The 26,115-nt window shown below is 45.7% G+C and overlaps 1 protein-coding gene and 1 pseudogene across 4 annotated transcripts in view; both read left to right on the top strand.

The window, feature by feature from the left end:
- SETD7 (SET domain containing 7, histone lysine methyltransferase) overlaps positions 1-26,115 on the top strand; it is an 89,455-nt gene that overhangs the window by 15,970 nt on the left and 47,370 nt on the right. Inside the window, exons 1-2 of one of the 4 annotated variants that reach the window (XM_059922508.1) lie at positions 24,659-24,896; positions 25,686-25,818. The exons of 1 other annotated variant lie outside the window; for it this stretch is intronic. In XM_059922508.1, coding sequence (XP_059778491.1) covers positions 25,779-25,818 — 40 coding nt within the window. In that variant the 5' untranslated portion in view covers positions 24,659-24,896; positions 25,686-25,778. Of the gene's footprint in view, positions 1-24,658; positions 24,897-24,979; positions 24,998-25,077; positions 25,185-25,685; positions 25,819-26,115 lie in introns of those variants that run through there. 2 more of the 4 variants (XM_059922506.1, XM_059922510.1) reach the window with 2 other exon arrangements.
- Positions 4,676-14,472, top strand: LOC132366709 (transmembrane 9 superfamily member 1-like; annotated as a pseudogene).

The raw sequence follows: 26,115 nt of genomic DNA, 5'->3' as shown, positions 1-26,115 counted from the left end.
CAAACAATTTGATTCAAACTCTAGCTCTGCCTCTTCCAGCAAATTGCTGAACTTTTCTGAGCACTAGGTTTCCCCTGTTTGTAAAATGGGGATAATATACCCGACAGCCAAGCTCATTATGGGGATTAAATGAAATGCTGTGCGTAAAGCACTTAGTGTATGATGCTCACCAAACAATATCGGTTGGGTACTTCCCTGGTGGTGCAGTGGTTAAGAATCCGCCTGCCAATGCAGGGGACACGGGTTCGGGCCCTGGTCCGGGAAGATCCCACATGCCGCAGAGCAACTAAGCCTGTGTGCCACAACTACTGACCCTGTGCTCTAGAGCCCGTGAGCCACAACTACTGAGCCCGTGTGCCACAACTACTGAAGCCCACGTGCCTAGAGCCCGTGCTCCGCAACAAGAGAAGCCACCGCAATGAGAAGCCCGCGCGCCGCAAGGAAGAGTAGCCCCAGCTCGCTGCAACTAGAGAAAGCCCACACAGCAGCAAAGACCCAACGCAGCCAAAAATAAATAAATAAATAAATAAATGTATTAAAAAGAAAAAACAGTATGGGTTGTACGAAAAGGACAGGAACACACATATTAACAGCACACATGGTGTTAATTAAAAATAGGATTTATCAGGGGGAAACTTAAAAGCATAGAAGTAATGACTGTTCGTGAGTCTCTGAGGTCCCATCATGCCCCAGAGAGGTGTGTGGGACTCAGCGTAGGAGGCAGACACATCATAGAAAGGTCCCAGGAGAGGTGCTCCATGCCTTTAGCGCTCTACACGCATTTAGAGAAATAAGCACGGGAACATCTAGGTAATTCTGTAGTAATGGAGCTTCCTGAGCCGTGAAACAGACAGCCTTGTTAGAACGGGGAAGCTCCCAGGCTCAGCTTCCAGCATCAGGCTCTTCCTCCCTTTTTTTAAAAAAAATTTATTTATTTTATTTATTTATTTTTGTCTGTGTTGGGTCTTCATTGCTGTGCATGGACTTTCTCTAGTTGCAGCGAGCAGGGGTTACTCTTCCTTGCAGTGTGCGGGCTTCTCACTGCGGTGGCTTCTCTTGTTGCAGAGTATGGGCTCTAGGCATGCAAGCTTCAGTAGTTGTGGCACACGGGCTCAGTAGTGTGGCTCGTGGGCTCAGTAGTTGCGGCTCGCGGGCTCTAGAGCGCAGGCTCAGTAGTTGTGGTGCACAGGCTTAGCTGCTCCATGGCATGTGGGATCTTCCCGGACCAGGGCTCAAACCCATATCCCCTGCATTGGCAGGCAGATTCTTAACCACCGCACAACCAGGGAAGTCCCAGGCTCTTTCTTCCTTAGTTAACTCTGACCAACTGAGCTGGCTTCTTGCTACAAAAATGGGAGGAAATGAGCTGCCAGGGCCATGCGATTTTCTTTCCTCTGAACGCATCACACAAGAAAACATGTGAGGAATCAAGCATTTCCTGCCCATGGCAAGGGTTGAACGCAGCTTTTCCAGTTTCTAAGGCCAGAGAGCTTTCCACTTGGCCGTGTTGCTTCCACTAACAAGTCAGCCTAGAAATCATTCAGAGTGTAATTGAAACTAATTCCAAATCTCTTAGAGTCATAAATTGAAAAGGACATGAGAGATAATATAATTCAATCCGACATTTGCGGACAAAAGTGAGACTCAAAATGGGCATTTATTGGGTTACCAATATGAAGTGGCAGAGTCAGGCTTGAACCTTCATCTTCCAAATCCCATTTCCTCTTAAACTGCAATAAAGTGCAATGCAAACTTGTTTAGCACACAAGTCACATAGATCCTATTAAAAAGGGCTTTATGGCTTTAATCTACAAAGTTTGAGGAAAAGACAACAGCTTCCAGAGTAAACTGAGAGAGTAGCAGAGCCAAAGATGATTGATTCATTTTGTTCAAACCCTTGGAACCTCCTAAATAAGAAAGAAAAGCTAGGGCTTCCCTGGTGGCGCAGTGGTTAAGAATCTGCCTGCCAATGCAGGGGACATGGGTTCGAGCCCTGGTCTGGGAAGATCCCACATGCCGTGGAGCAACTAGGCCCGTGAGCCACAACTACTGAGCCTGCGCGTCTGGAGCCTGTGCTCCACAACAAGAGAGGCCGCGACAGTGAGAGGCCCGTGCATCGCGATGAAGAGTGGCCCCCGCTCGCCGCAACTGGAGAAAGCCCTCGCACAGAAACGAAGACCCAACACAGCCAAAAATAAATAAATAAATAAATAAATAAATAAATTTATTAAAAAAAAAAGAAAGAAAAGCTAGATAATTTAGCACATAATGATCAAGAGAACACTACTTATTAACATCTATGAGATGTAGTCAAAGATTTATTCAGAGGAAAAGTCATAATCTTAAAACCTTTTTAGCTTAAGAATGAATATGAAGGAAGTGACTATTCAAGAAGACTAAAAAAGAATAATTTTTAAAATCTAAGGAAAATAGAATTTAAAATGAAAGCAGAATATGATGTTGTTGAAAACAAAGTCAGTGGAATTGATTGTTGGGAGACAGTGCTCCCATGGGTGGCTTGCATTTCTCCACATCTCAGGAGCAGACACACTGACTACTTTTGTTCTAGACTATCTTTTCAAGGAGGTTTGTGTAGCAAACAGCTTGGGAAGCTAGAAAGGGTGCCCCTACCTGGAGCCAAGGGCAGGCATTCTTACTTTCCTTATGAAAGAGCTGAGTTTGCTAAGCTTAGGATTCGGATTCCTCTCCTCCAACCTACTACGTGAGAAAGCATCACGTGGCCTCCACGGCAAGGACCTGTGGGAAGTGGCAAAAATGCTGATACTCTAGCTGTCTTGGACCTGGGAGGCTTGCATGCTCTACCAACAGACTAACTAACCTGTTAGCTTGCAAATAGGATAAAATCTCAGACCGTTTGCAGGTCTTCATATTGATAAAGAAATCCAGAGCTGGTTCATCACAGAGAAAACAGCTACAATAATAAATAATCCACTAAGTTAGACTAATCAAGGAAAAAGGGGAAAAATACAAATAAAGTTAGGAATTAGAAACTGGATTATCACACATATATAGGAAACTATAATTCTTTTTTTTAAAACTTTATTTATTGAGATGTATTTGACATATAACATCATATTAGTTTCAGGTGTAAAATAATGATAATAATGACTTGATATTTGTATATAAGAAATTAAAATTCTTGTAAAAGAATCATTTGTACAAATATGTATTCCTATTTTCAAAGTCTGAATGAAATGGATCATTTTTGAGGAACATATAAAATATCAAAATTCATTCAAAAAGAAGCAGGAAACTTAAACAGGCCCGTCTCATACCAGAAATTGAGAGGCCAATGCCAAAGTCTTGGTCTACTTAGCAGATGAGCCATATTCTCCCAGGACTTGTCTGCTTGCTTTTTCCTGGCCATCGATCAAAGGTGGATACCTCAAAAAAAAACAAAAAAAAAAAGAAAAAAGGTGGATACCTCAGCCGGCAAGGCCGGTGTTTGTCTCTGGCTGGAGTTGAAAGTGGAGGTGAAATCTGCCAGTCTTGACTCCACACATTACGATGTGATAAAATGACCTAACAAGTCACACTTTTTTCACTGGAGAAAGGAGCGGGGGGGGAGGGAATAATTTTTATTAAATAATACACACACATATTTCTTATGAATCCTATCCTTTAAATCTTATGCCATTTTCTTTATTTATAAAATAATACATTTGCCCTGGAAATGCCAGCTCAAAAGTGACTGATTTTGATTGGACAAGGACAGTGAGATCACCAGAAAGAGTCTTTTGGTGCATGTCAGTGCCTTTCTTGGGTTCAATCTGCCACCATATACGATGGCCATTGCCCGGACACTCCACCCATTACAATAAAGCAGTGGTTCTCCAACCCGCAGCGTCAGCATTACCCAAAAACTTGTTAGAAATGCACTTTCTCAAGCCCCATCCCAGATCTACTGATTCACGAACTCTGGGGGTGGTACCCAGGAGTCTGTGTTTCAACAAGCCCCTCCCCTCTGGGTAATTCTGATGCAGACAAATTTGAGAAGTGCTGTAATAGACCTCGTTCATGTCATCAAGTTTAGCATCTATCAGAGCCCACTTCCTGTTGGTTGCATCAAAACGACTCAGAAGGAAAAAATTTTGCAGCCCCCCTCTCGCTATAAATAGTGAACACTTGCTTACCAGCAGCTGGAGTTCCGGCCCATCCTTGTTGGAGCTCTCCATCTCCATCAGACAGCTGCTGCAGAATACCAATAGCCGAAAGAACAAGGATATTCAGCTGTGCTGGGGGGAAATTAGACCATCTTTTAGGTCTTGCCCAATAAAGTCACAAAGCAGATTTGCAGTAGAAGTTTAGGAAAGGAAGGGTTGCCCCACTATTTTTTTTAATGAGCAAAGTTAAGATGGAACTAATACACAGCTACAGACCCTAATCCTAACTACATGTGAGATTTAAAGAGACAGCAAGATCTAATGCTGAGGCAAAAAAACTGAAAGGACCAGAAACCTGAATCCTTTCCCTGTCTCGGTTACTAATTCACCACATGACCTTGGGAACATTACTCAAGCTTTGAATTCTTTACTATTCCTGTCTGTGAAATATGAGAGATAATAACCCCTCCTCCCCCCATCACAGACTGATGGGGAGATTCATTTCAACCTCCAGAAAAGAAGTTTTTAAGAGAAAAGAGCCACAGGCAGAGATGGGCCCTAAGGTACCTCAGGCCACTCTCACCCACCTCCTCCCAAACTCAGGGCGAAATTGGGAAAAAGCTAGGATTTTAAAGACTCCCTAGCTCATGCACATGAATAACCTGAGCTTCTAACCCAGCACTGACACCCGCAAGAAGGCAGACTGGGCCACTTCAGCCCTTGGTTTGTCCCTCTGATTGGGAGGGTGGGGAGAGGTGTAGGGTGTCTTTTTTTTTTTTTGGTTTTCAAAGCACCTTTATGGGAAATGATCTGATTTGATTCTAACTACAGCCTCATGTGGCAGGCAGGACAGGTAGTAGTATTTGCATTTGGTTGATGAAGAAACATACTTGCTCAGAAGTAACTTCAAGATTACATGGATAGTGGATTGCAGAGTTGATATCAGAACCCAGGGCTCCTGACTCGAAGCTTCTCTGTTGGTAATAAGGTCCCAACTATCACTCCTACGTAGTCATTTTTTTCCATTCCTACCTCTCAGCTTTTTTAACTGGTTCCTGTACACTCTACCTAATCTTCCCTGTCATGCTTTTTTCTTCAGCAATTTCTATCTTAGGGCACTTTTCCTTAGTCTACTCCAGACCTTCCTACACCTTATCCCTCTTCTTCTAGGCCTTCATCCTGTCAAGTCATACTTGCTCATTTCGGAGAATCTCAACATACTAGAGTCTAACCAGTGGTTCTCAACAGGGGGCTTTTTCTTTTTTTTTTTAATATTTATTTATTTATTTGGCTGCACTGGGTCTTAGTTGTGGCTGGCAGGATCTTAAATTGTGGCATGCAGGATCTAGTTCCCTGACCAGGGATTGAACGTGGGCCCCATGCATTGGGAGCAAGGAGTCTTAGCCACTGGACCACAGGGGAAGTCCCTCAACAGGGGGCTTTTGTCTCTCAGAGACATTTGGAGATATGTCTGGAGATATTTTTGATTGTCACTACAGGGGGACGCTACTGATATCTAGTAAGAAGCCAGGGATGGCGCATCTTACAAGGCATAGGACAGCCTCACAACAAAGAATTATCCAGCCCCAAATGTCATTAGTGCTGAGGGTGAAACCCTGCTCTAATCCAATGCCTGGGGAAGCCTTGTCTGACTCCTGACTTGCTCTTTGTAGGTGGAACAGCTGCGCCAGGCCATAAAGGAACTATACTATTTTGAATTTGTGGTGGACAACTTGCCAATCTGTGGCTTTGTGGGCTACATGGAGGAGAGTGGCTTCCTGCCTCACAGCCACAAGGCAGGACTCTGGACCCATTTAGACTTCCACCTAGAATTCCACAGAGACTGGATTATAATGTGCCAGAGTCTCAGTGCGGGATGTCAAGCCCCACAGTTTAGATGGGTTATGACCTGATGAGTTCCTAGGCCTCACCCACACCTACAGCATGCACTGGTCTGAGACGTCAGGTGAGCATTGGAGTGACAGGTGCATGGTGATGATGGCGGTTTCTTTCCCCAAATACTGGAAATCCATTGGTAGTCCATCATCAATTCCATGGTGCTTGTGCTTTTACTGGTGGGTTTTGTGGCTGTCATTCTCACGCGTGTGCTTCGAAAGGACCTGGCTCGGTACAACTTGGATGAAGAGCCAACCTCTGGAGGTTCTGGTGATGACTTTGACTAAGGTGACAATGGCTAGAAAATTATCCATACAGATGTCTCCCACTTCCCTGCATATCGTGGTCTGCTCTGTGCTGTGCTTGGTGTGGGTGCCCAGTTCCCGGCCCTTGGCACTGGTGAGGTGATAAAAAATTAATCAGGGATTTCTCTCAAGGGGTAGAACTAAGTAGGTGGTTTGTTCAGAAAAAGGTCTGCAAATCTTCTCTTCTGTCCAAGGTGAGGGGCAGACCTAAGGGGTGGATGGCTCTAGCAAGGATGTGTATATTCTATTGTTATTCTACTGTGGGTTTTCTAGACAACAGAACTGGGGGATATTGTTTGGATGGAAGCCCTGGGTCTGGGAGAAAGCGGGCTGGCTGATTCCTCTGAAATTGCCAGAAGAGGGTCGGGTGAAACCTAACACAGGCTTTCCACTACCACCCTGCAGGCATTATGGTCATGGCACTGCTGGGCACGTTCAGCGTGCACCATCCTGGGCCATTAACTCAGCAGCCATCCTGTATGCCCTGACTTGCTGCATCTCTAGCTACATGTCCAGCCGCTTCCACTGGCAGATCAGAGGCCAGTGTTGGGTGTGGAACATCATTCTCACCGCCAGTCTCTTCTCGGGTGAGGACAGCCCTTTCCCTGGTGGGCCAGTTTAGGAACTTAGAACACATCATGGAACCTGCTTTCTCATCCTGGATCTGCCAGTTCGAGGCTGTGCTGACCTGCAGACGACTGAGCACCGGTTGCGAGGGTGCCTTTTTCTTAATTGAAGTATAGTTGATTTACAATGTTGTGTTAGTTTCAGGTGTACAGCAAAGGGATTCAGATATATATATATAAAATATTCTTTATAATATGTATATTTTTATAATATATGTATATTTATATATTTATAATTTATGTATATATTCTTTTTCAGATTCTTTTCCACTACAGTTTATTACAAGATATTGAATATAGTTCACTGCGCTATACAGAAGGTCCTTGTTGTTTATCGATTTTATGCATATAGTAGTTTGTATCTCCTAATCCCAAACTCCTAATTTATCCCTCCCCATCCTTTCCCTTTTGGTAACCATAAGTTTGTTTTCTATGTCTGAGTCTATTTCTGTTTTGTAAGTTCATTTGTATCATTATTTTAGATCCCACATATAAGTGATATCAGATGATGTTTGTGGAGGGTGATTTTCAGGATTCTCTCTTATCCCGTGGCTCCCCTGATCAAATGTTTTGAGCCCAAAATAGGGTTAACTGCCTCACAAATGAAAGGTACCTATAGAGAAACTAGGTGGGTTTTTCTAAATCAGAGGGTAAAGATTACATCCCATGTCACCGCCTGGACAATCTCTCCCCCAGCACAAGCCCTTCTAAGAGGTCTGTGCTCCGCCCCACCTCCTTCCATTGGGAGCTTCCTCAGAAGCTGTCTTTTCTGCACTCTTTCTTTATGCATTCTTTTTTTTTTTTAATAAATTTTTATTTATTTATTTATTTATTTATTGTCTGTGTTGGGTCTTCGTTGCTGCACGTGGACTTTCTCTAGTTGCGGCGAGCAGGGGCTATTCTTCGTTGCAGGGCGCGGGCTTCTCATTGCAGTGGCTTCTCTTGTTGCGGAGCACGGGCTCTGGGCACGCGGGCTTCTGTAGTTGTGGCTCGCGGGTTCTAGAGCGCAGGCTCAGTAGTTGTGGCGCCCGGGCTTAGTTGCTCCGCGGCCTGTGGGATTTCCTGGACCAGGGCTCGAGCCCATGTCCCCTGCATTGGCAGGGGGATTCTTAACCACTGCACCACCAGGGAAGTCCCCCTTTATGCATTCTGACTGCTCCATACATGTGTGTTAAACGAAAGGTAAAAGAAGAGTGAATGGCTTAATTCTTCCCCTTTGAGAGAACGCTCGACACACATTTTATCCTACTTTCGCCTGATTGTTACAGTCAACCACGTGCCCTGCATTATCCCCACCGAGGACTGCCTGGGGCCATTGCTTCTTGAGATGTAGGATTTTATCACAATAAGGAGCCTTAGTTGTTGTTCAGACGACCTTCTTTTACATATTAAACTGAGGCTCAGGGAGAAGATATGACCTGGATAGCTGTTTTGTCTAGAAACTTTGTTGTTAAGGTATTAAGTGATTGAGTGATAATCACTATATCAAAGGGCTTAAAAACCTTCAGAAGCCAAGGATAGATCTGGGATAAAAATAGCATCTGGGCATTGTCTTTGAGGCATGAAGAGAGGACTCACACAGAATTCAGCATTTACCCCTGTGTTAATACAACTCAACTAATTCAGCCACAGTCAAAGAGAACGAAAGTTTAGAAATAGGGTTAATGCATTTTGGCTCCCACAGAACTGCCTGAGTCCTTTCAAGGGTTAGAGACTGCCCCTTCCAAAGCCCTAGGGGAGAGGGAATGTGCCCTCAAGGGTCTCTTTTTTTTAAATTGAAGTATAGTTGATGTACAGTGTTGTGTTAGTTTCGGAGGTACAGCAAAGTGATTCAGATATATTATATATATATATTCTTTTTCATATTCTTTTCCATTATGGTTTATTATAAGATACTGAATATAATTCCCTGTGCTATACAGTAGGTCCTTGTTGTTTATCCATTTTGTATATAGTAGTTTGTATCTGCTAACCCCAAGCTCCTAATGTATCCCTACTCCACCCCCTTTCCCCTTTGGTAACCATAAGTTTGTTCTCTATGTCTCTGAATCTGTTTCTGTTTTATAAATAAGTTCATTTGTGTCATATTTTAGATTCTACATATAAGTGATATGATATGGTGTTTGTCTCTGTCTGACTTGCTTCACTTAGTATGATAATCTCTAGGTCCATCCATGTTGCTGCGAATGGCATTTTTTCATTCTTTTTTATGGCTGAGTAGTATTCCATTATATATACACCATATCTTCTTTATCCATTCATCTGTCGATGGACACTTAGGCTGCTTCCGTATCTTGGCTATTGTAAATAGTACTGCTATGAACATTGGGGTGCATATATCTTTTCACATTAGAGTTTTCTCTGGATATATGCCCAAGAGTGGGTTTGCTGGATCATATGGCAATTCTATTTTTAGTTGTTTTTTTTAATAAATTTATTTATTTTATTTATTTTTAGCTACGTTAGGTCTTCATTGCTGTGTGCAGGTTTTCTCTAGTTGCAGTGAGCGGGGGCTACTCTTCGTTGAAGTGCACGGGCTTCTCATTGCGGTGGCTTCTCTTGTTGTGGAGCATGGGCTCTAGGCGCGCGGGCTTCAGTCGTTGTGACACATGGGCTTCCATAGTTGTGGCTCGTGGGCTCTAGAACACAGGCTCAGTAGTTGTGGCGCACGGGTTTTGTTGCTCCATGGCATGTGGGATCTTCCCGGACCAGGGATCGAACCCGTGTCCCCTGCATCGGCAGATGGATTCTGAACTACTGTGCCACCAGGGAAGCCCTATTTTTAGTTTTTTAAGGAACCTCCACACTGTTTTCCATAGTGACTGCACCAATTTACATTCCCACCAACAGTGCAGGAGGGTCTCTTAATGTATCCCTCAAGGAATACAATCAAGAATTTTATAGCTGTTCTGAGCTCTCCTCACTTGTTCTAATCAATGCACGAGGGAGGCCTTGGGTTTTGTCCATCTTAGAGATGAAAAACTTGGGACCTGGGGAGGAGCATCCTACTCAGGTGAACCAGTCATCATCCAGAAAGGAATTCGAAGCTTAAAATGAAGTCCACCCAGCAAGGTAGGCCTGGGTGGAGTTCTAAGGTTCAGAAGCCTGTCCTGTCTTTGTCGTCTCCCCTTTCTCTGCTCCTATTTATTGTCTTACTTGCTTTGTAGATGTTGCCTCCTCAACCTCATGTCTGCCCAGCACCCTAGTGTCTGGGGCTTACCCTCTCTGGTCTCACCTCAGGTCCTCTCGAAAGCCAACTACACTTTTCTACTCGAGGCCTCCCCCTTGATCTTCCCTCCCAACATAACTTGCTTCTCCTGCATTGACACATTTTTACAATGTAAAAGGTTGCTAGTTCAGATCCAGCAACAAGAGACCAGAAAGGGGGACAGATGGCCAGAGACGGCCTCCTCCCTCTGATAACAAAGTAGGGCCATGTTCAATTCATACCACATGATTTGCTAAAGTGGTATATTCTCTGTTTCAAGGATATACGCAGAAGGCCTCAAGCAAGACAGAAAAAGGTCCCCACAAGTCCCCCAAACATAACTCTTCCATGATCATAGCACCGCCATTTGTATACTGTCTACCAGGTGTCAGACACCCCAAGTCTCACCCCCATCCTATGAGGTGCTACTACCCCCATGTTACAGATGAGAAAACTGAGGCTCAGAGACATTAGTATGAGCTTGAATGTGAACCCAGGTCTGCTTGACTCCAACACCCGGGCTCCTAACTTTCTTCTACATTCAGCTTAACTCTGAGACGGCTGACTCATTCCAAGCTGCACCGAGAGCCAGGCAGTGTCCTAACATGCGGAGCTGGATCATTCTCCTTGCCCTCCTCTTCTGTATCCCAAACTCTCACCTCTGTGGGAACCTGATTTCCTGCAGTTTTTCTTTCTGCCCTGCCCCCGCTCTCTTCAACCTCTCTACCTCTCATGGGTGGTTTCTGATGGAAAGGTGTTGACAGCTCTTTATAACTATCCTTTTAGTTCGCCTTAAAAAAAAAAAAAAAAAAAACTACATTCATATTTTAAAACGTGGAAGCATGGCTCAGTGATGTAAAAAAAATTATGTCAGAACAAAGAACATAAAAGACAGAACCCTTAGAAGGAGACATATCAGCCTGCACAACCCGTTGCAAAGCTACACGACGAATAAATCACAAACGCCTCCAACAGCTGCTGTGCCCTGGAAAGGCTCTCTGGGACAAGCAGTAGTGAGAGTCTTTGTGCTTGCAAACCTCACCAGGGCTAAAGCCCTGGCACCATCAGAGAAGAAAGTTGGGGCATGGAACCAGCCCTTAACTAGGAGTCAGTCAACTACTAAACACTGAGCAAGCATGAGGAGTCAGTCAGCCTCTCTGGGCCTCATCTGGAGAGCTTTTTGTTTGTTTGTTTGTTTGTTTTGGTTTTTTTGGAGAACGTTCTTAAGGTCCAGCTCTCCCCTGCCACTCTGATTGAATATCTCTCAGATGAAGCCTAGGAATTGCGATATTTTAAAATTTCCCTGAGTGATCCCTACCCACGGCCAGATTTGGGAACCACTGAATGAGATGATATCTAAGATACCTTCCAACTCTAAGAACTTATGACAGTTTCCCTTACCTTACCCCACTAAGGGCAACTTGATAGCATCGCCACATAGCTGGTATTGCCAAGTACATCCCAAATGTCACATAAAACAGGGACACTGGTTTCTGTTGCAGAACAGAGACCGTGAGGATGGATTTGAATGACCATTTGAAATCAAGACCCAGGGAGGGGCTTGGCTGCCACCCAGGAGAGAATGGGGTTTGGCTCTTGCCTGTCTGGATAGAAGGGAGTGGATAGGGCACTGGTAACATGTACTTGACAGAATCCCGCTGGAAAGAGTGACTCCTTTAAACAAAGCAAATTCCTTGCTTTCAAGTTTATTGACAAACACAGCCAACTTAAGAGTTTATGTTTTGTATCTAAGTATCCTTGATGAGCAAAATTTCAGTGATAATAACATCTGGTGGGGAAGAGATTTTAGACAGCAAAATGTGAGACGCTAGTTCTTACTTTGGAGAATTTTTTTTTTTTTTTTTAATGTATTTGGCTGCGCAGGGTCTTAGTTGTGGCATGTGGGATCTAGTTCCCTGACCAGGAATCGAACCCAGGCCCCCTGCATTGGAAGCACAGAGTCTTAACTGCTGGGCCACCATGGAAGTCCCTGGAGGCTTTTTTTTAAAACTTCTATTACTGTTATGAGTTGAATTGTGTCTCCAACCCCCCGCCCCACCAAAAAAAAAAAAAAAAGATATGCTGAAGTCTGAATTCCAGGACCTTAGAATGTGACATCATTTGGAAACAGGATCTTTGCAGAAGTCAAGTTAAAATGAGGTCATGAGTGTGGGCCGTAATCCAGTGTGGCTGGGTCCTTATAAAAGGAGGAAAATAATACACAGAGATAGACATGCACTCTGGGAAGACCATGTAAAGACACACATGGAGAAAATGCCATGTGCCTGGAGTGATACACCTATAAGCCAATGATTGCTGGCAAGCACAAGAAGCTGGGAAAAGACAAAGGATTCCCCTACTGGTTTCAGAGGGAGCGTGGGCCCTGCTGACACCCTGATTTTGGACTTAGCCTCTAGAATTGTGAGACAATACATTTCTGTTGTTTTAAGCCACTCAGTTTATGGTACTTTGTTACAGAAACCCTAGGAAACGAATACAATTACCAACCTAGACTTTAAAATAATAATAACAACAACAATAATGGCCACCATCTATTGCTTGGTTTTACATGCATGGTCTCATTTAATCCTCTCGATAACCATAAAATGGGTTTATCATCCCTAGCTTTATTTTATTGTCATCTCCATTTTTTTAAAAAAGGCAGGTGTGACCAAGTAAGATTAAGAAATTTGCTGAAGATTAGACAGCTCTAAAAAGGAATGGGACTTGAACTTGATCTTGGTCTATCTCACCCCAAAGCCTTACTGCTGCTGACCCTAGAGTAGCCTCCGTGGAAGAACTTAACCTAGAAAAGTAAACCTAAGCAATTCCTCAACTACTGATGCCAATATTTATGGCCTAGTGTCATTATTTTGTTTAAAGTAAAATTGCAGGCCAGATACCTATGATTAGGTAAATACCAAAGCACATTAAGTAAAATGTAAAATGGTTTTAAGTTAAGTCATCTGAGATTTAAATCAAATAAGCAGGGATAAGACCCTGCTTCTATTAATATAAACTAATCAATGATTGAGTCTATGTATTTATAATAGAGGTGACAAAAACAGTGATATAAGAAGTGTGACTGTTTTTATTTTACAGTTGATGAAACTGAGCCACTTCAGAGAGTGAAGTTTTTATCTTAGAGATGCTCTGTACAAACTTCCAGAGTTAGGGTTGATTGGAGTTGTTTCAGGATAATGGGTCTTTCCCAAATGGAACACTTTCTTATGCAATATAATACAAGAAAGTTTAGAAGCTCCCATCAAAGGAGCTCCCCTGCTTTCTGAAGCTTAACTTTTAGGCAATAAAAGCTTTGGCCTCAAAGTGGCAGCACAAAGATCAAATACAGGGAAAACATGACTGACATTACCTTGTGGTATTTTCAAGGATGAAACCAAAACTGAACCGATTCTTTTTTAAGCTGTGTTGTCATGTTTATACGTAGATAACTCAAGCAGAAATTTCCTGAGAAAGCTCATGGGTCACCAGTATGGCATACGTGGAGCTTGATCTTATGGAAGAATTCTCACATGTTGATTCTAGCCTCTAGAATTAAGCGTGTGGAAGAGTTGGTGTCAGCCCCGCCTGCCCTCTGTTGGCACACAGATCTGCAGGAATGCTCCCTCAGACAGGCTCAGACATGCCCACGCCTAGGAGATGTGGCTTTTGTCAACGGCCTCGGTCCATCAGATGCAGGAGTGAGGCATGGCCGTGACAGCTGGGCACCCCCCTGCTCTCTGAATCTTCCACACCCTTCACCCTACTGCCCCATCCTCCTTTGTTGGAAGCTGCCTTTCCTCAAGCACTAGTATTCAAGATAAACATTTCAATTGTATTTCTTATTCATTTTCCCTGTTTTGTTTCCTAGATTTTCAAGGTTTTTTTTTTTTTTTTTTCCTACTGAGCATGGTGGGTTAAATAGGCTTTTGTGGGCTAGTCTGGGAACATTGTTTCCAGTAAAAAATGCATTCTGTGTTGGAAACAAACAACATACACAGAGAAATGTGGTGAACACCACCTCTTTGTAGAGTGGGGACTGCCTGCCCAGCCTCATGTATCTGAGTGAAAGCCTCCAAGGGTTTTCTTTTGAAATCTAGTCAGCCCTCTTTTTTTTTTTAATGTCTCAATCTGGGTTGGAGAGCTATGCATCTGGCCACATGTGGGAGAATCCTAAGAAATAAACGGTTTTGATGTTTGTATCATCCGTTTTCTAACTGGCAGAGAGGGTTAGAAATAAAGTGATATGACTGCCTTCTTGCTCTTTAGGAAAACACGAGCTCTCTGAGGAGAAGGTGGTGGGAAGTGATTGAACTGTTCATTCACTTGACAAAGATAATTTCCTTAATTAATTAAATCATCCAGCAACTATATACTGAGTGTTACAACCAGCTGGTCACTGTTCTAGGTGTTCCAGCGGAAATTCTGACTGAACAAACAAGGTCTGTGGGGTGACTGACACGAGGTAACAGAATAATACACATAAACAACAACATGTTGTCGCAAACGCTATGATGAAAATGCAACAGAGGAAGAATTAAACCGGAGAGGTGTGCCCAGGTAGCTCCTTTTGATTGGGTGGCCAGGAAGGCCTCCCTGAGGAAGGACTTTTACACTAACACCAAAACCCAGCTGTGGGAAGCTACAGGGAAAAGAATTCCAGGTAAAGGGAACAGGAAGTGCAAAGGCCCTGAGGTAGGAGAGAACTTGATTTTATCCCAAGAACAGAAGGGTCATTGTGGCTGGAGTGTAGCAACTGAGAAGGAAGGAGGGTAATGTGAGAGTTGCTTGCAGAGCTGGTCAGGGACCACATCCTACAGGGCCTTGCAACCAGGGTAAACTGTTTAGATCTGATCCTAAGTACATGCGCAACGCTGGGAGGTTTTAAGCAGGGCAATGTCTTCAGTGAACTGACTTGAAAGGCCTCTCTCCTACTCCATGAGAAGGCAAGAGTAGAAGCCGAAGTTTTAATTAACGACAGCAGGGACGATTGTGGCCAACAGGTACTGTGTACGTACCGTGTGCCTGGGATTCTTTAAAGTGCTTTACCTGCATTACTTTGATGAATCCTCATGACCGATCTATGGAGTAGAAATTATTAGAATTTCCATATTACACAGAAAGAAAATAAAGCCTAAAAAGTAAAGAAACGTGTCTCCAGCTAGTAGGTTTTTTTTTTTTAATATCCTTTTATAATTATATAAGTTAATAATAGTCATTATAAGAAAACTGCTTTTTGGTTTTTTTTTAAATCTTTTGGCTGCGCTGTGTGGCATGTAGGATCTTAGTTCTCCAACCAGAGATTGAGCCCAGGATCCCTGCACTGACAGCGCGGAGTCTTAACCACTGGACCACCAGGGAAGTCCCAAGAAAACTGTTTTAAATGAACAAAAAGAAAAAAACTAAAGCACTTGAGATCACATTGTCCTGAGATAACGTTAACATTTTAGCTTATATTTTTCCAGTCGTTGTGCTATGCAAATACATTATCTACTGTTCTCAAAAGCATAGGACCACTTACTTCTATACATGACATAATTCCTAGATTACAGAGTTTTGTTTACATTTTTATTATTACTTTTAAGAATACTGCCCACAAATCCATTTTGAATGACAGTATGAAAAAAATGTTAAATCATAATACACAGAATCAAGTATACTATTGGATAGTTAACTAATATGAAAAAAAAATTTTTAATTAATTAATTTATTTTTGGCTGCGTTGGGTCTTCGTTGCTGCGCACGGGCTTTCTCTAGTTTTGGCGAGCAGGGGATACTCTTCGTTGGGGTATGCGGGCTTCTTATTGTGGTGGCTTCTCTTGTTGCGGAGCACGGGCTCTAGGCACACGGGCTTCAGTAGTTGTGGCTCACGGGCTCTAGAGGGCAGGCTCAGTAGTTGTGGCACATGGGCTTAGTTGCTCCGTGGCATGTAGGATCTTCCCGGACCAGGGCTCGAACCCGTGTCCCCTGCATTGGCCGGAGGATTCTTAACCACTGCGCCACCAGGGAAACCCCATACGACATTGTTGATAGAGGTTACTATTGGTTGTTAGGATTTCGAGTTTTACTTTCTTCTTTTTGATATTCTACTTTTCTAATATCTCTACAAGTAGTGTTTTTCTTCTAAAAGTAATAAAGTAAATGGTGATTTAAAATTACAGATTAAGAGTGGATTGTTGGGACTTCCCTGGTGGCGCAGTGGTTAAGAATCCGCCTGCCAATACAGGGGATGCGGGTTTGAGCCCTGGTCCGGGAAGATCCCACATGCCACGGAGCAGCTAAGCCCGTGAGCCACAACTACTGAGCCTGTGCTCTAGAGCCCGTGAGCCATAACTAGAGAATGCCCGCACACAGCAACGAAGACCCAATGCAGCCAAAAATAAATAAATTTAAAAAAAAAAAGACTGGATTGTTTTGGGGCATTCCCTGGCAGTCCAGTGGTTAGGACTCGGTGCTTTCACTTCCAGGGCCCCAGGTTCCGTCCCTGGTCAGGGAATTAAGATCCCGCAAGCCGTGCGGCACTGCCCGCCCCCACCGGTCCCCTGAGAAAAAGACTGGATTGTTTTAATTTAATGAAGTTCTTCAAAAAATATTTTTTCTGTCCTATTCCATGTCCATAGCTCAAAAGTCATCTGTCAGACATAAATTGCTCCCAAGATGGCTATTCTCAGCAACCTGCTCCTGGTGGGCTTGTTTGGATTGGTCTCTCAATGGCAAAGAACACCTCCTGGCAACAAGCTCCCACACAGCTCCTAGACACCTACGTGTCCAGACTGTACTAGGCACCCCGAGTGCCTAGTGCAGCAGCAAACGTAACTTCTGCCCACTACCTCAGCCACCATCACCAGAAAAACAAGCCAAACAACGTGCGGCCAAGTAGTATGTCATCTCAAACAAGAGAAGGTCACCTGGGACACCCCCATAAAAGCATACCTTCAATGGTGGTCAAAAGGTACAAACTTCCAGTTACCATGTAAATAAGTACTAAGGATGTCATGTACACCGTGGTGACTACAGTTAACACTGCTGTATGATCTATAGGAATATAATTAAGAGAGTAAATCCTGAGTTCTCATCATAAGAACAAAAAATTGTTTTTGCTTTTTCTTTTTATTGTATCTATATGAGATGATGTATGCCAACTAACCATATTGTGGTAATCATTTCACAATCTATCTCAGTCAAACCACTATCCTGTACACCTTAAACTTATAGAGTGATGTATGTCAATTATATCTCAATAAAACTGGGAGGGGGAGGGGGTGAGCATACCTTCAGAGATAAAGTCAAAGTTTCCTCTGCAATCTGAGGCCAGCCATGTATATATATGTTCTTGTGGTTTCATCCCCCATAATTCCATTTTGCATGACACCATGGAAATTGATGTAGGGCTTCCTCAAGTACTTTTCCTTTACCCAGCCAGCTTCTAGAATTGTTTCTCCACCACTGTCCTGTCATTTCCCTTTCCTCTGTATGTGGCTTTTCATGGTTTGGACAGCTATGGCTCCAATCCCAATACCACTACTGATATGACTGCAGATGAGTTATTTAAATTTATAGTCTCAGGTTTCCTCATCTATAAATGGAGATAATACCCTATAAGGTCATTTTCAGGATTAAGTGAAATCACATGGATCAAGGTCCTGGGATACAGTAGACTGTCTCTAAGCACCATTTTCTTCTCACTTGTCTCCTGCCCTCCTATGCCCACCATCTAAAGGATCTCATCACTCTGCATGAGATGTGTGGTATGTGAAGGCCCAATGGGCCTTGATTTGAGCTCCATTCAGCCATGTTTTTGATGTGGGATCCTGGGCAAGTCTTTAAACCATCATGGTCTTGAGGATTACTCTGAGATACTAATGAGATAATAGATACCAAATCGCTTTCTATTCAAGATAGAGCTCTCCAAATACTAGAAGAGTATGGTAACAAGAGAAATAGGCCCTTGGAAAAAAATGAATCTATAAATGAGACACATCCACTGTATAACCCAAAATTTTTCAATAAGCATTTTCAGAAGGACTATTCTGAAATAGGAAAGTTAATTGCAAAATACCCAAATCTTATACAGGATTGGTGGGAGGTAAGAGAAAATTGACTTGCCCCTCTTTCTTATATACAACTTAGAATGAACGTAGCCTGCTTCAAATCACAATCTTTTGCCACACCTGAATGGGTAGGGAATCCCAGGGGAGGCCAGTCCAGAGAGGGGAAGCATAGGCAGCATGGAGAACGTGCCCTCTCTTCCCAGCTGAGCAATAACTAGGCTGCCCACACCCATAGGAAACCCATGCTCAGCCCATGCTTGAGGAACTGCCCAGATGCCAGGTTGGGAAAAGATGCTCAGGGCTTGTAGAAGACCTGCCCGCATAACACGGCTGCTCAACTAGCATTGTTCTCCAAGGCCCTGCACTGTCCTGCCACGGGGCTGCTTCTTTGTGTTCCTCTATCTTGAGCACAGGAACATCTGAGCTGGGTTCTGTAAATTGGGCTGAAAGATTTCCAAAGTTGGCCACAGCATTTTTTCCTGGGAGCTGATCTATGAACTCAGCAAGGAGGATCAATTGGACCTTAAATGACCTGAAAGGACACTCTACATTTAAAAAGACTGCAGGTCCCCAACAAAGTCCATCTGGGGAAGGAGTGGCTTAGCAACAAGCCCCTCTGGGTGGGGGCTACCTATGTGTCAAGGACGTCATTTCAATGTCAGGGGTTCCAGAAACACTCTGTCAATCTGTCCTTGTTGGTAACTTGAGTTAACAAGGCCATGTGAATATTTTCATTTCTGGATTGAGTTCAGAATCAGAGTCCTGTCTGCTCTCCATCTATGTTGGAGTAGATAGTACCTGCATCCTCAAGGTGAAATTTCACAACCTAAGTCATCATAGCAAACGGCCAGCCTCTCTTCTCACGCAGAGAAGAGGAAAAATATCCTTGAGTTGGGTGCCCAGGAAAAGATGGGCAACTCTATCACATCACAGGACCTATGGACCTTAATAAGCCTGATCTCTTTATTCAAAGTGCATGGTGGCCAAAGGAAGGTTAGGTCACTGTTGGTAGCCCATGAAGCAAAATGAGCTGCTCCTCCAAGAATTTGGAAACCAGGTCACGCTCAGAAAGTTAGACTAAAATCTGCACGTATGATGGATTGGACTAGAATTCAGTGGGAGTAGACCAAGACAGTGACAGAATTTGTGACCGAAGAATTTGGAAATACCCCAAATTCCCATTAAAGTGACTTGACTGCAATATCAGGAAGGTAGATACAGAATGTGATTATGACTTTAAAAGTGTAAATCTGCCTAGTTAGGTGTATAGGATGCTGTGTGGAGAAACTGGTTTGAAGAGACTAGTGTCTACAGAACGGAAGCCCAAACTCTCAGAAGCTGGCAGGGCCATCTAAGCAAGGATGGGTGGTGGGGATGGGTGCCTCATTCTTTCAGGGCATTGTGTCAGGGGCATTCCTCTGTGGACCATACAACAAATTTCATTTATTCTAACTCCAGGCTAAGCAAACATCTGGATGGAATTTGTCTTCTCAAGTACATTTATCTATAGAGACTGATCTTGCGTGGCAACGTGAGTATTCTGGTCTGTTGGTCATAATTTGGGTATGTCCATCAGTCTCTGGGGTCTGGTTAATGCGAGTTTATTTGAGGAAGGTCAGGATCTCGGCCGTCATGAATGTTGTGACATTTGTGATAAACAAGACAGCTGGAAATGCCCTTCCATTCACTCTGTGGACAGTAATGTTAAAAGATACACAATGTACCCACCCCTGCAATATTAGCATTTGCCCATGACTGATTACAGGACCCAGTAACTTTAATTATAGCCCAGTAAAATAATTTTTTTAAAAAGCAATAAAATAAACTGATACTTAAGAAAACACATTTGGTTTTCATGGTCATTGTATTTTTCAAATTCCTGCATCCTATTGATTTTTCTGAAGTACTTTCTAAAGCAATCACCTCTTTGAAATCGTTTCCAATTTTTCTTTCTTCTTTTTTTTTTTTTTTTTCAAATCATGTCATTCAGCAGCTTCACCAGACCCAAGCCTGACAAGGGTTTTCGTAGCCCATAATGGAAAGACCAAAAGAAGCAGGCACACTGCGGAGGAAGAATATTTGTCCAGATTGGACCCAAACAGGGAGACCTGGGCTGTGTCTTCCCTTCCTCCATGCCCCCAAAGGGCTAAATTTAGTTTACAGGATACACTGCCATGACATTAACATGTTGCAAGAACAAGAATCAAGCCAAAGAGAGAAAAATAAGCTTAATGTGGTGCAAGATATTTAAATGCCATGGCAACTATGATGTCTTCTCTATTATTTAATTCACTTCCTCGGGTCAGGTCATCCTGCCCTCTCTCCCCTGCACTTCCTGTTGCTGTAATCAAATCAGGTCACCCTGGATTCGTGAGTCCTCTTCATGACTGCAGTCGTGTCTATTTCCAGCAGAATGAATTTTCTCCATCTCTTCCTTTGCTCCCGGACCTTTATTTGGTGCCCTTGATGTTGCCAGTTGCTCTTCGCAGTGCTCCACATGCTGTAAATGCTTCCCTTTCATCCACATCTCTTCCCCCACACCCTTCTCCTCAGTGCTGCCCTCCCCGCCCCTCCCTCCAGCTTCTGCAGTTGTCACTAACACAGTTAGAGCCACTTGATCAGCAACTCAGTGATTCAGAAGCCAAGAACCTTGGTTCTTCTGAAAGGCCCATGCTTCTCTTCCTAGAGCAAGATAAAAGTTTCTCCCTCACCCCCAGATCTCAGTGCCCTTAAGTTGAGATGACACGGGGGCTTGAATATTCCATTTGCCAGGGTTGCCCCTGTTTCTTCCCCTTTCTTTTTCTGTGCCTGTCCCTGGAGCTCTTCACGCTCTATTCAGCTTTTCCCCAGGAAAGGTGGACAGAGAAGGTTTGAGCTTAGCATTTTGGTAGCCCAAACTCCTCATTTACAGATGGGAAAACGAAGGTCCAGAGAGCTGAATTGACCAGTTGCATGGCTAGCCCTTGGAGGAACCAAAACAAATAGGGTGAAAACTCAATCACGGTGGCAGATTTGGTGGGAAAAAGTCTTGTTAAGGGGTGAGCAGTGCCAAAATGAGTATTGATGATTATTTAAGAGTTCTTTCACTCATTCTGCCCTCATCTCCCTGCCAGCAGTATAAGCAAAAGATCAAAGCAGAGCGGGCACACCAGTCATAGATCCACCAGGACACCTGGCGAGACTCTGCCTTGTAGGAGCATGAAGACCCTGAAGACCGCCTGGGCCCCTCCAGCCCCTACAAGCAGGACAGGATGAGGGCTCAGTGACAGCCAGACTAATGAATTCCACACGAGTCCCACATCCACTAGGCTTTTCTCTATTTGCCAGCACACATAGTGGTGAATTGACAGAATTTTTTCCCCCTCAGTGTAAAAAGATGCATAAAATACATGATGCCTATGAAAATATATTTATTGCAAAAGTTTTATCAGTCTTGTAAGTAAGCACCAGCCCTCTCTGGGGAAAGACATGGGTGGTAAAATGAATAAAATAACTCAGTATTCTGACTGCTTCCTGCAGTGGAAGAGGGACTTCTGTTTCCCAAGCTGAGTGGGAAGAGAGGGATTTATCCTTGGATGCAGAGGAAGCAAGGCAGGGCAGCTTAGAAGAGCCACTCCTTGGTGTGAGCTTGGAAGCAAGTCCCACCCCAGAGCCTGGCTGTCGGATGTCCTGAGCCACCCCTTTCCTCCCTGGTAGGGCTTGTTCTGGTGCATTGGGATCTGCTGAGTTAGGAGCTGAGCTCTGCTGCCGCCGCCCCACACTGTGATTAAGAGCTCAATGATTGATTTTCTAGCCCATGACCACACTGGTGGGGACAGAGTACGACAGAGGAGACTGGCGGGAAGCCAAGTGGAAAGAGGGTTTATGAAATGAGCTCTCAGTGAAGAAAACTGTGGGAAAGAATGCAATGGAAGCAGATTTGGGGCCAGTAGATGTGGGAAAATAGAACTCAAAAACGCTCTTCAGACTCGAACTGAAACAAAGCATTTTGTCAAACAGAGGAAGAGGATCCAGTGTGTGAGAAAGACTCAGCACTGTTTATATAAAACAGAATATTCCTCTATGCACAATCATCACTGACAAAGCTTCACCTTCCTTCTGTACCAGGCACTGTGCTGGGTTCTGGGGCTATAAAGAAGAATCAGTCAGTCAGTCTAGAGAAGGGGATTGAAAACACACAAAATGATGTGCAAAAATGCAGATGGCTCTTAAGGGAGTCATCAAAACATTTTGCCTAAACTTTGGGCCCAGAGCCAGCAGGCACGAGTGGTGGAGGGGGGAGGGGGCTGGGACTGTGTCCCGGGTGCTGCCTGCCTCATGTGCAAACCTTTTTTAAAAAAATTTATTTATTTTATTTATTTATTTTTGGCTGCATTGGGTCTTCGTTGCTGCGAGCGGGCTTTCTCTAGTTGCGGCGAGTGGGGGCTACTCTTCGTTGTGGTGCGCGGGCTTCTCACTGCGGTGGCTTCCCTTGTTGCAGAGCATGGGCTCTAGGTGCATGGGCTTCAGGAATTGCAGCACGCGGGCTCAGTAGTTGTGGCGCACAGGTTTAATTGCTCCGCGGCCTGTGGGATCTTCCCGGACCAGGCCTCGAACCCATGTCCCCTGCATTGGCAGGCGAATTCTCAACCACTGTGCCACCAGGGAAGCCCCCTTATGTGCAAATCTGAGGAAGGTTCTGGCAGGAAGACCCTGGTCGCTTCCCACCCCAACCCTTATGTCCAGAGGAAGTCTGCTGAAGTGATGGGGGCTGTGTGCAGGGTTCCAGGTGTTCAGGCTGGGAAAACCTCACAGCACCAAGGGGAGAGTTGGACATCGTCCTCTAAGCCTAAAGTTAGGGCAGGACACTTGTAACATGATTATCTCCCCTCCCCGCACTTACCCACCCACCGTGAACTCGTGTCTCTGTGACTCCACCTGTGTGTTTTGAGGGGAGATTTCTTCCAATCTAGCCTGCCCCTGCCTCAGCCCCCTTTGAGTAAAGAAATAAATTATTTGTGTTTTCTTTAGCTTTCAGCATCTTTTTTTTTTTTAAATAAATTTATTTATTTATTTATTTATTTATTTTTGGCTGTGTTGGGTCTTTGTTGCTGCGCGCAGGCTTTCTCTAGTTGCGGCGAGCGGGGGCTACTCTTCGTTGTGGTGCGCGGGCTTCTCATTGCGGTGGCTTCTCTTGTTGTGGAGCACGGGCTCCAGGCGCGGGGGCTTCAGTAGTTGAGGCACGTGGGCTCAGTAGTTGTGGCTCACAGGCTCTAGACCGCAGTTGTGGTGCACAGGCTTAGTTGCTCTGCGGCATGTTGGATCTTCCCAGACCAGGGCTCGAACCAGCGTCCCCTGCATTGGCAGGCGGATTCTTAACCACTGTGTCAGCAGGGAAGTCCCTCAGCATCTTTTTTTTGCCCTGGAAAATAAACTGGGAACTGGAGGAGATGATTATCTGGCGGGTTTTTGTGCATCAGTGTAATATGTAAGAGAGGAGATATGTTTAAAAGAGGAAAATGAGAAAAAATATCATATAACTCAAAACCAGTGAGTGACCAAGCTCAGTACATGATGGCTGTTTTTTTGTTTTTTTTTTAAATCAGAAATAAAATCCTGTTTCTGTGGGTCATGTTTGAAAATGATGTAATCCAAAGTGGAGCTTTCATCTTCCACTGCAGGAACCCCTTCTCTTTGCAGCTTTGGAGCCCAGGTATCTGCTCTGGAGGACTTTAAGGAGGTTAAATTTAAGCCAGAAGACTTCAGAAAGGTATCGACTAAGCCGGAAGGACCTCTGATCAATTTAGCCTAAGCTGGAGGGCCTGATACCAATGTAGCCGAAGCCTGTGATCTCCTAGGGGAGGAATCCAGGCTGGGAGGAGTGGCTTCCCAGGGCCCTTAGGCAGGTGAGCAGCACCAGGACCCAAGTTTCCTAACTCCTGGTCCAGGCCCCTTCCCTCTCTTTCTGAAACAGTCAGAAGGGGTTGGAATTTCTGGCAGTGTATGGGACAAATGTCCCTACCATTGTTCTCTATTTTCGCAGAGGAAAAACTGAATTTAATAAGAAACTCACAATACTCGATAAAAATACCTGGCATTTAAGCACAAAGCCAAAAGCAAGGCGTGGTCTCCCGGGTACTGGAAGTACTTTAAAGTCCACAAAGTCTCATTCGTGGTTCAGAAAATGGAACAACTTTCTCGGCTCCCTCCTATCCTCCCCCCCCCCCCGCCCCCTCCATGCGGTAGCTGTTCTTGGCAGACACCCAGAGCGGCACCCGGTAATTCCACGGCACATTGTGTACATTTGCATACATTTAACCAGCTATTTACAGCCGCCCTTTGCCGCCACCTGTAAGAGGCAACGCCATAATGACGCTAAGTGGCGGGGCTGGGAAGCGGGTGCCCCGTGATGTTCTCCACTTAAAGAGCCCGAATCTGTGGAAGGCTGGCACTTGGAGAAACAGGGAGACAGCTGGGGACATCACACGTACAGGGGGGGAGGCGCGCCAGACGGAGGGTCCCTCCTCAGTAGCTCCGCTCGGTGGCTCCTTTTCTGTTACCACAAGCGCGAGGAGGGAACTGACAGGCCTTCCGCGCCGCTTGTTTCCTGCCTGATAAAGAGCCCGCTGCCATTTGGATCTGCTGAATTTCTGAATCACCCGAGACACCTGACGGTCCCGAGGAGGGTGGGGACGCAGCGCGCACGGGTGGGAGCCGCAGACCCGCATCTGGGCTGGATGTCACCCCCTTGAGTTTGGGAAACCTGCTCGCGGATGTGATGCGGCAACGCGGAGACACCTGCTCTCCAGTGCGTGCCGCACTCGTGCAGCTCCGGGTGGCAAACGGGGTGAAGTGGGGGCGAGGGCGAGAGGAAGTTGAGGCGCTGGAGCTTTAGGAACGCTGCCTTAGCTCGCCTTGCTCTTTGGAGGCTGTCCCGAGGGGGGACTGGCGGGCATTGCACGCGGACTTCCAAGTGGTCCCCGGCACAGTTGGAGGTCGGAGTTCTGAGCCCCAGAGGGCGGATACCCGGAGGTCCCAAGTGCCCGCGAGGAGCCCGCGGCGCCCAGGACCAGGCTTGGCGCTCGGAGCGCACCAAGCCTCGCAGAAGCAAAAGATAAACCCTGATGGGCCCGGGGGCTGGTGGGCTGGGGCGTAGCGTCAGCGCGGACCCCGAGCGTCTTTCGTTTTAAGGAGCCTCACTTCTGGGAAGGGACGGGGAACTGTCAATCAGCGAGGGAGGGAGCGCACCGGCGCTGGGTGATGTCAGCGGATCAGCTGCTCGATAACAAAGAGGGGGTATTACAGGAGAAAGTTGCAGCGGCGGCGGCGGCCACGGCGGCACCCCGGAGCCTCGGAAGCGAGGGGCAAGTGGGCGAAGGAGGAGGGACGGCTGCTGCGGGAGCAGCTTAAGGCCAAGGAATTGAAAGGGCTCTAGGGGGAGGCAGTGCGAGCCAGCCCCGACTGCTCCTCCTCTTCCTCCTCCTCCAAACTCGCAGGGTTCAGCCCCAGCGCTCGCTCAGCCGCCGGGAGCACCCGGAGGGACGGGAGGCAGCCGCGCGGCCCCGAGCTGGGCAGGGTCCCCAGCCGCCATGGATAGCGACGACGAGATGGTGGAGGAGGCTGTGGAAGGTACAGGCATTTCTCTGGGGCCCGGGGAGGAGGCGCCGAGGGCACGGAACGCGGAAGGAGTGGCGGGCTGCGACCGGCGCGGCGCCGGGCCCCGCGGCCGCCACTGCCCCCTAGGCGGGTGGCCCGCTGCTTGGGCAGGGGCCGGACCGCCACGGCCACGCCGCTGGGAGCGCGCACTGCGCGGCGGGGCGCAGGCCGGGAACGGGGCTCGGCTGGGCCGGGGTCTCCGGGAGAGCGCTGCTGCTCCATCCCGCCCGGTCACCGCCTGCATCCGCCTTCGGAGTTGCGAAACCTTCC

Source organism: Balaenoptera ricei, chromosome 5 (genome assembly GCF_028023285.1).
Source record: "Balaenoptera ricei isolate mBalRic1 chromosome 5, mBalRic1.hap2, whole genome shotgun sequence".
Classification (NCBI taxonomy): domain Eukaryota; kingdom Metazoa; phylum Chordata; class Mammalia; order Artiodactyla; family Balaenopteridae; genus Balaenoptera; species Balaenoptera ricei.
Note: the sequence above shows the minus strand (reverse complement) of the source record. Positions and strands in the feature narration are given on the sequence as shown.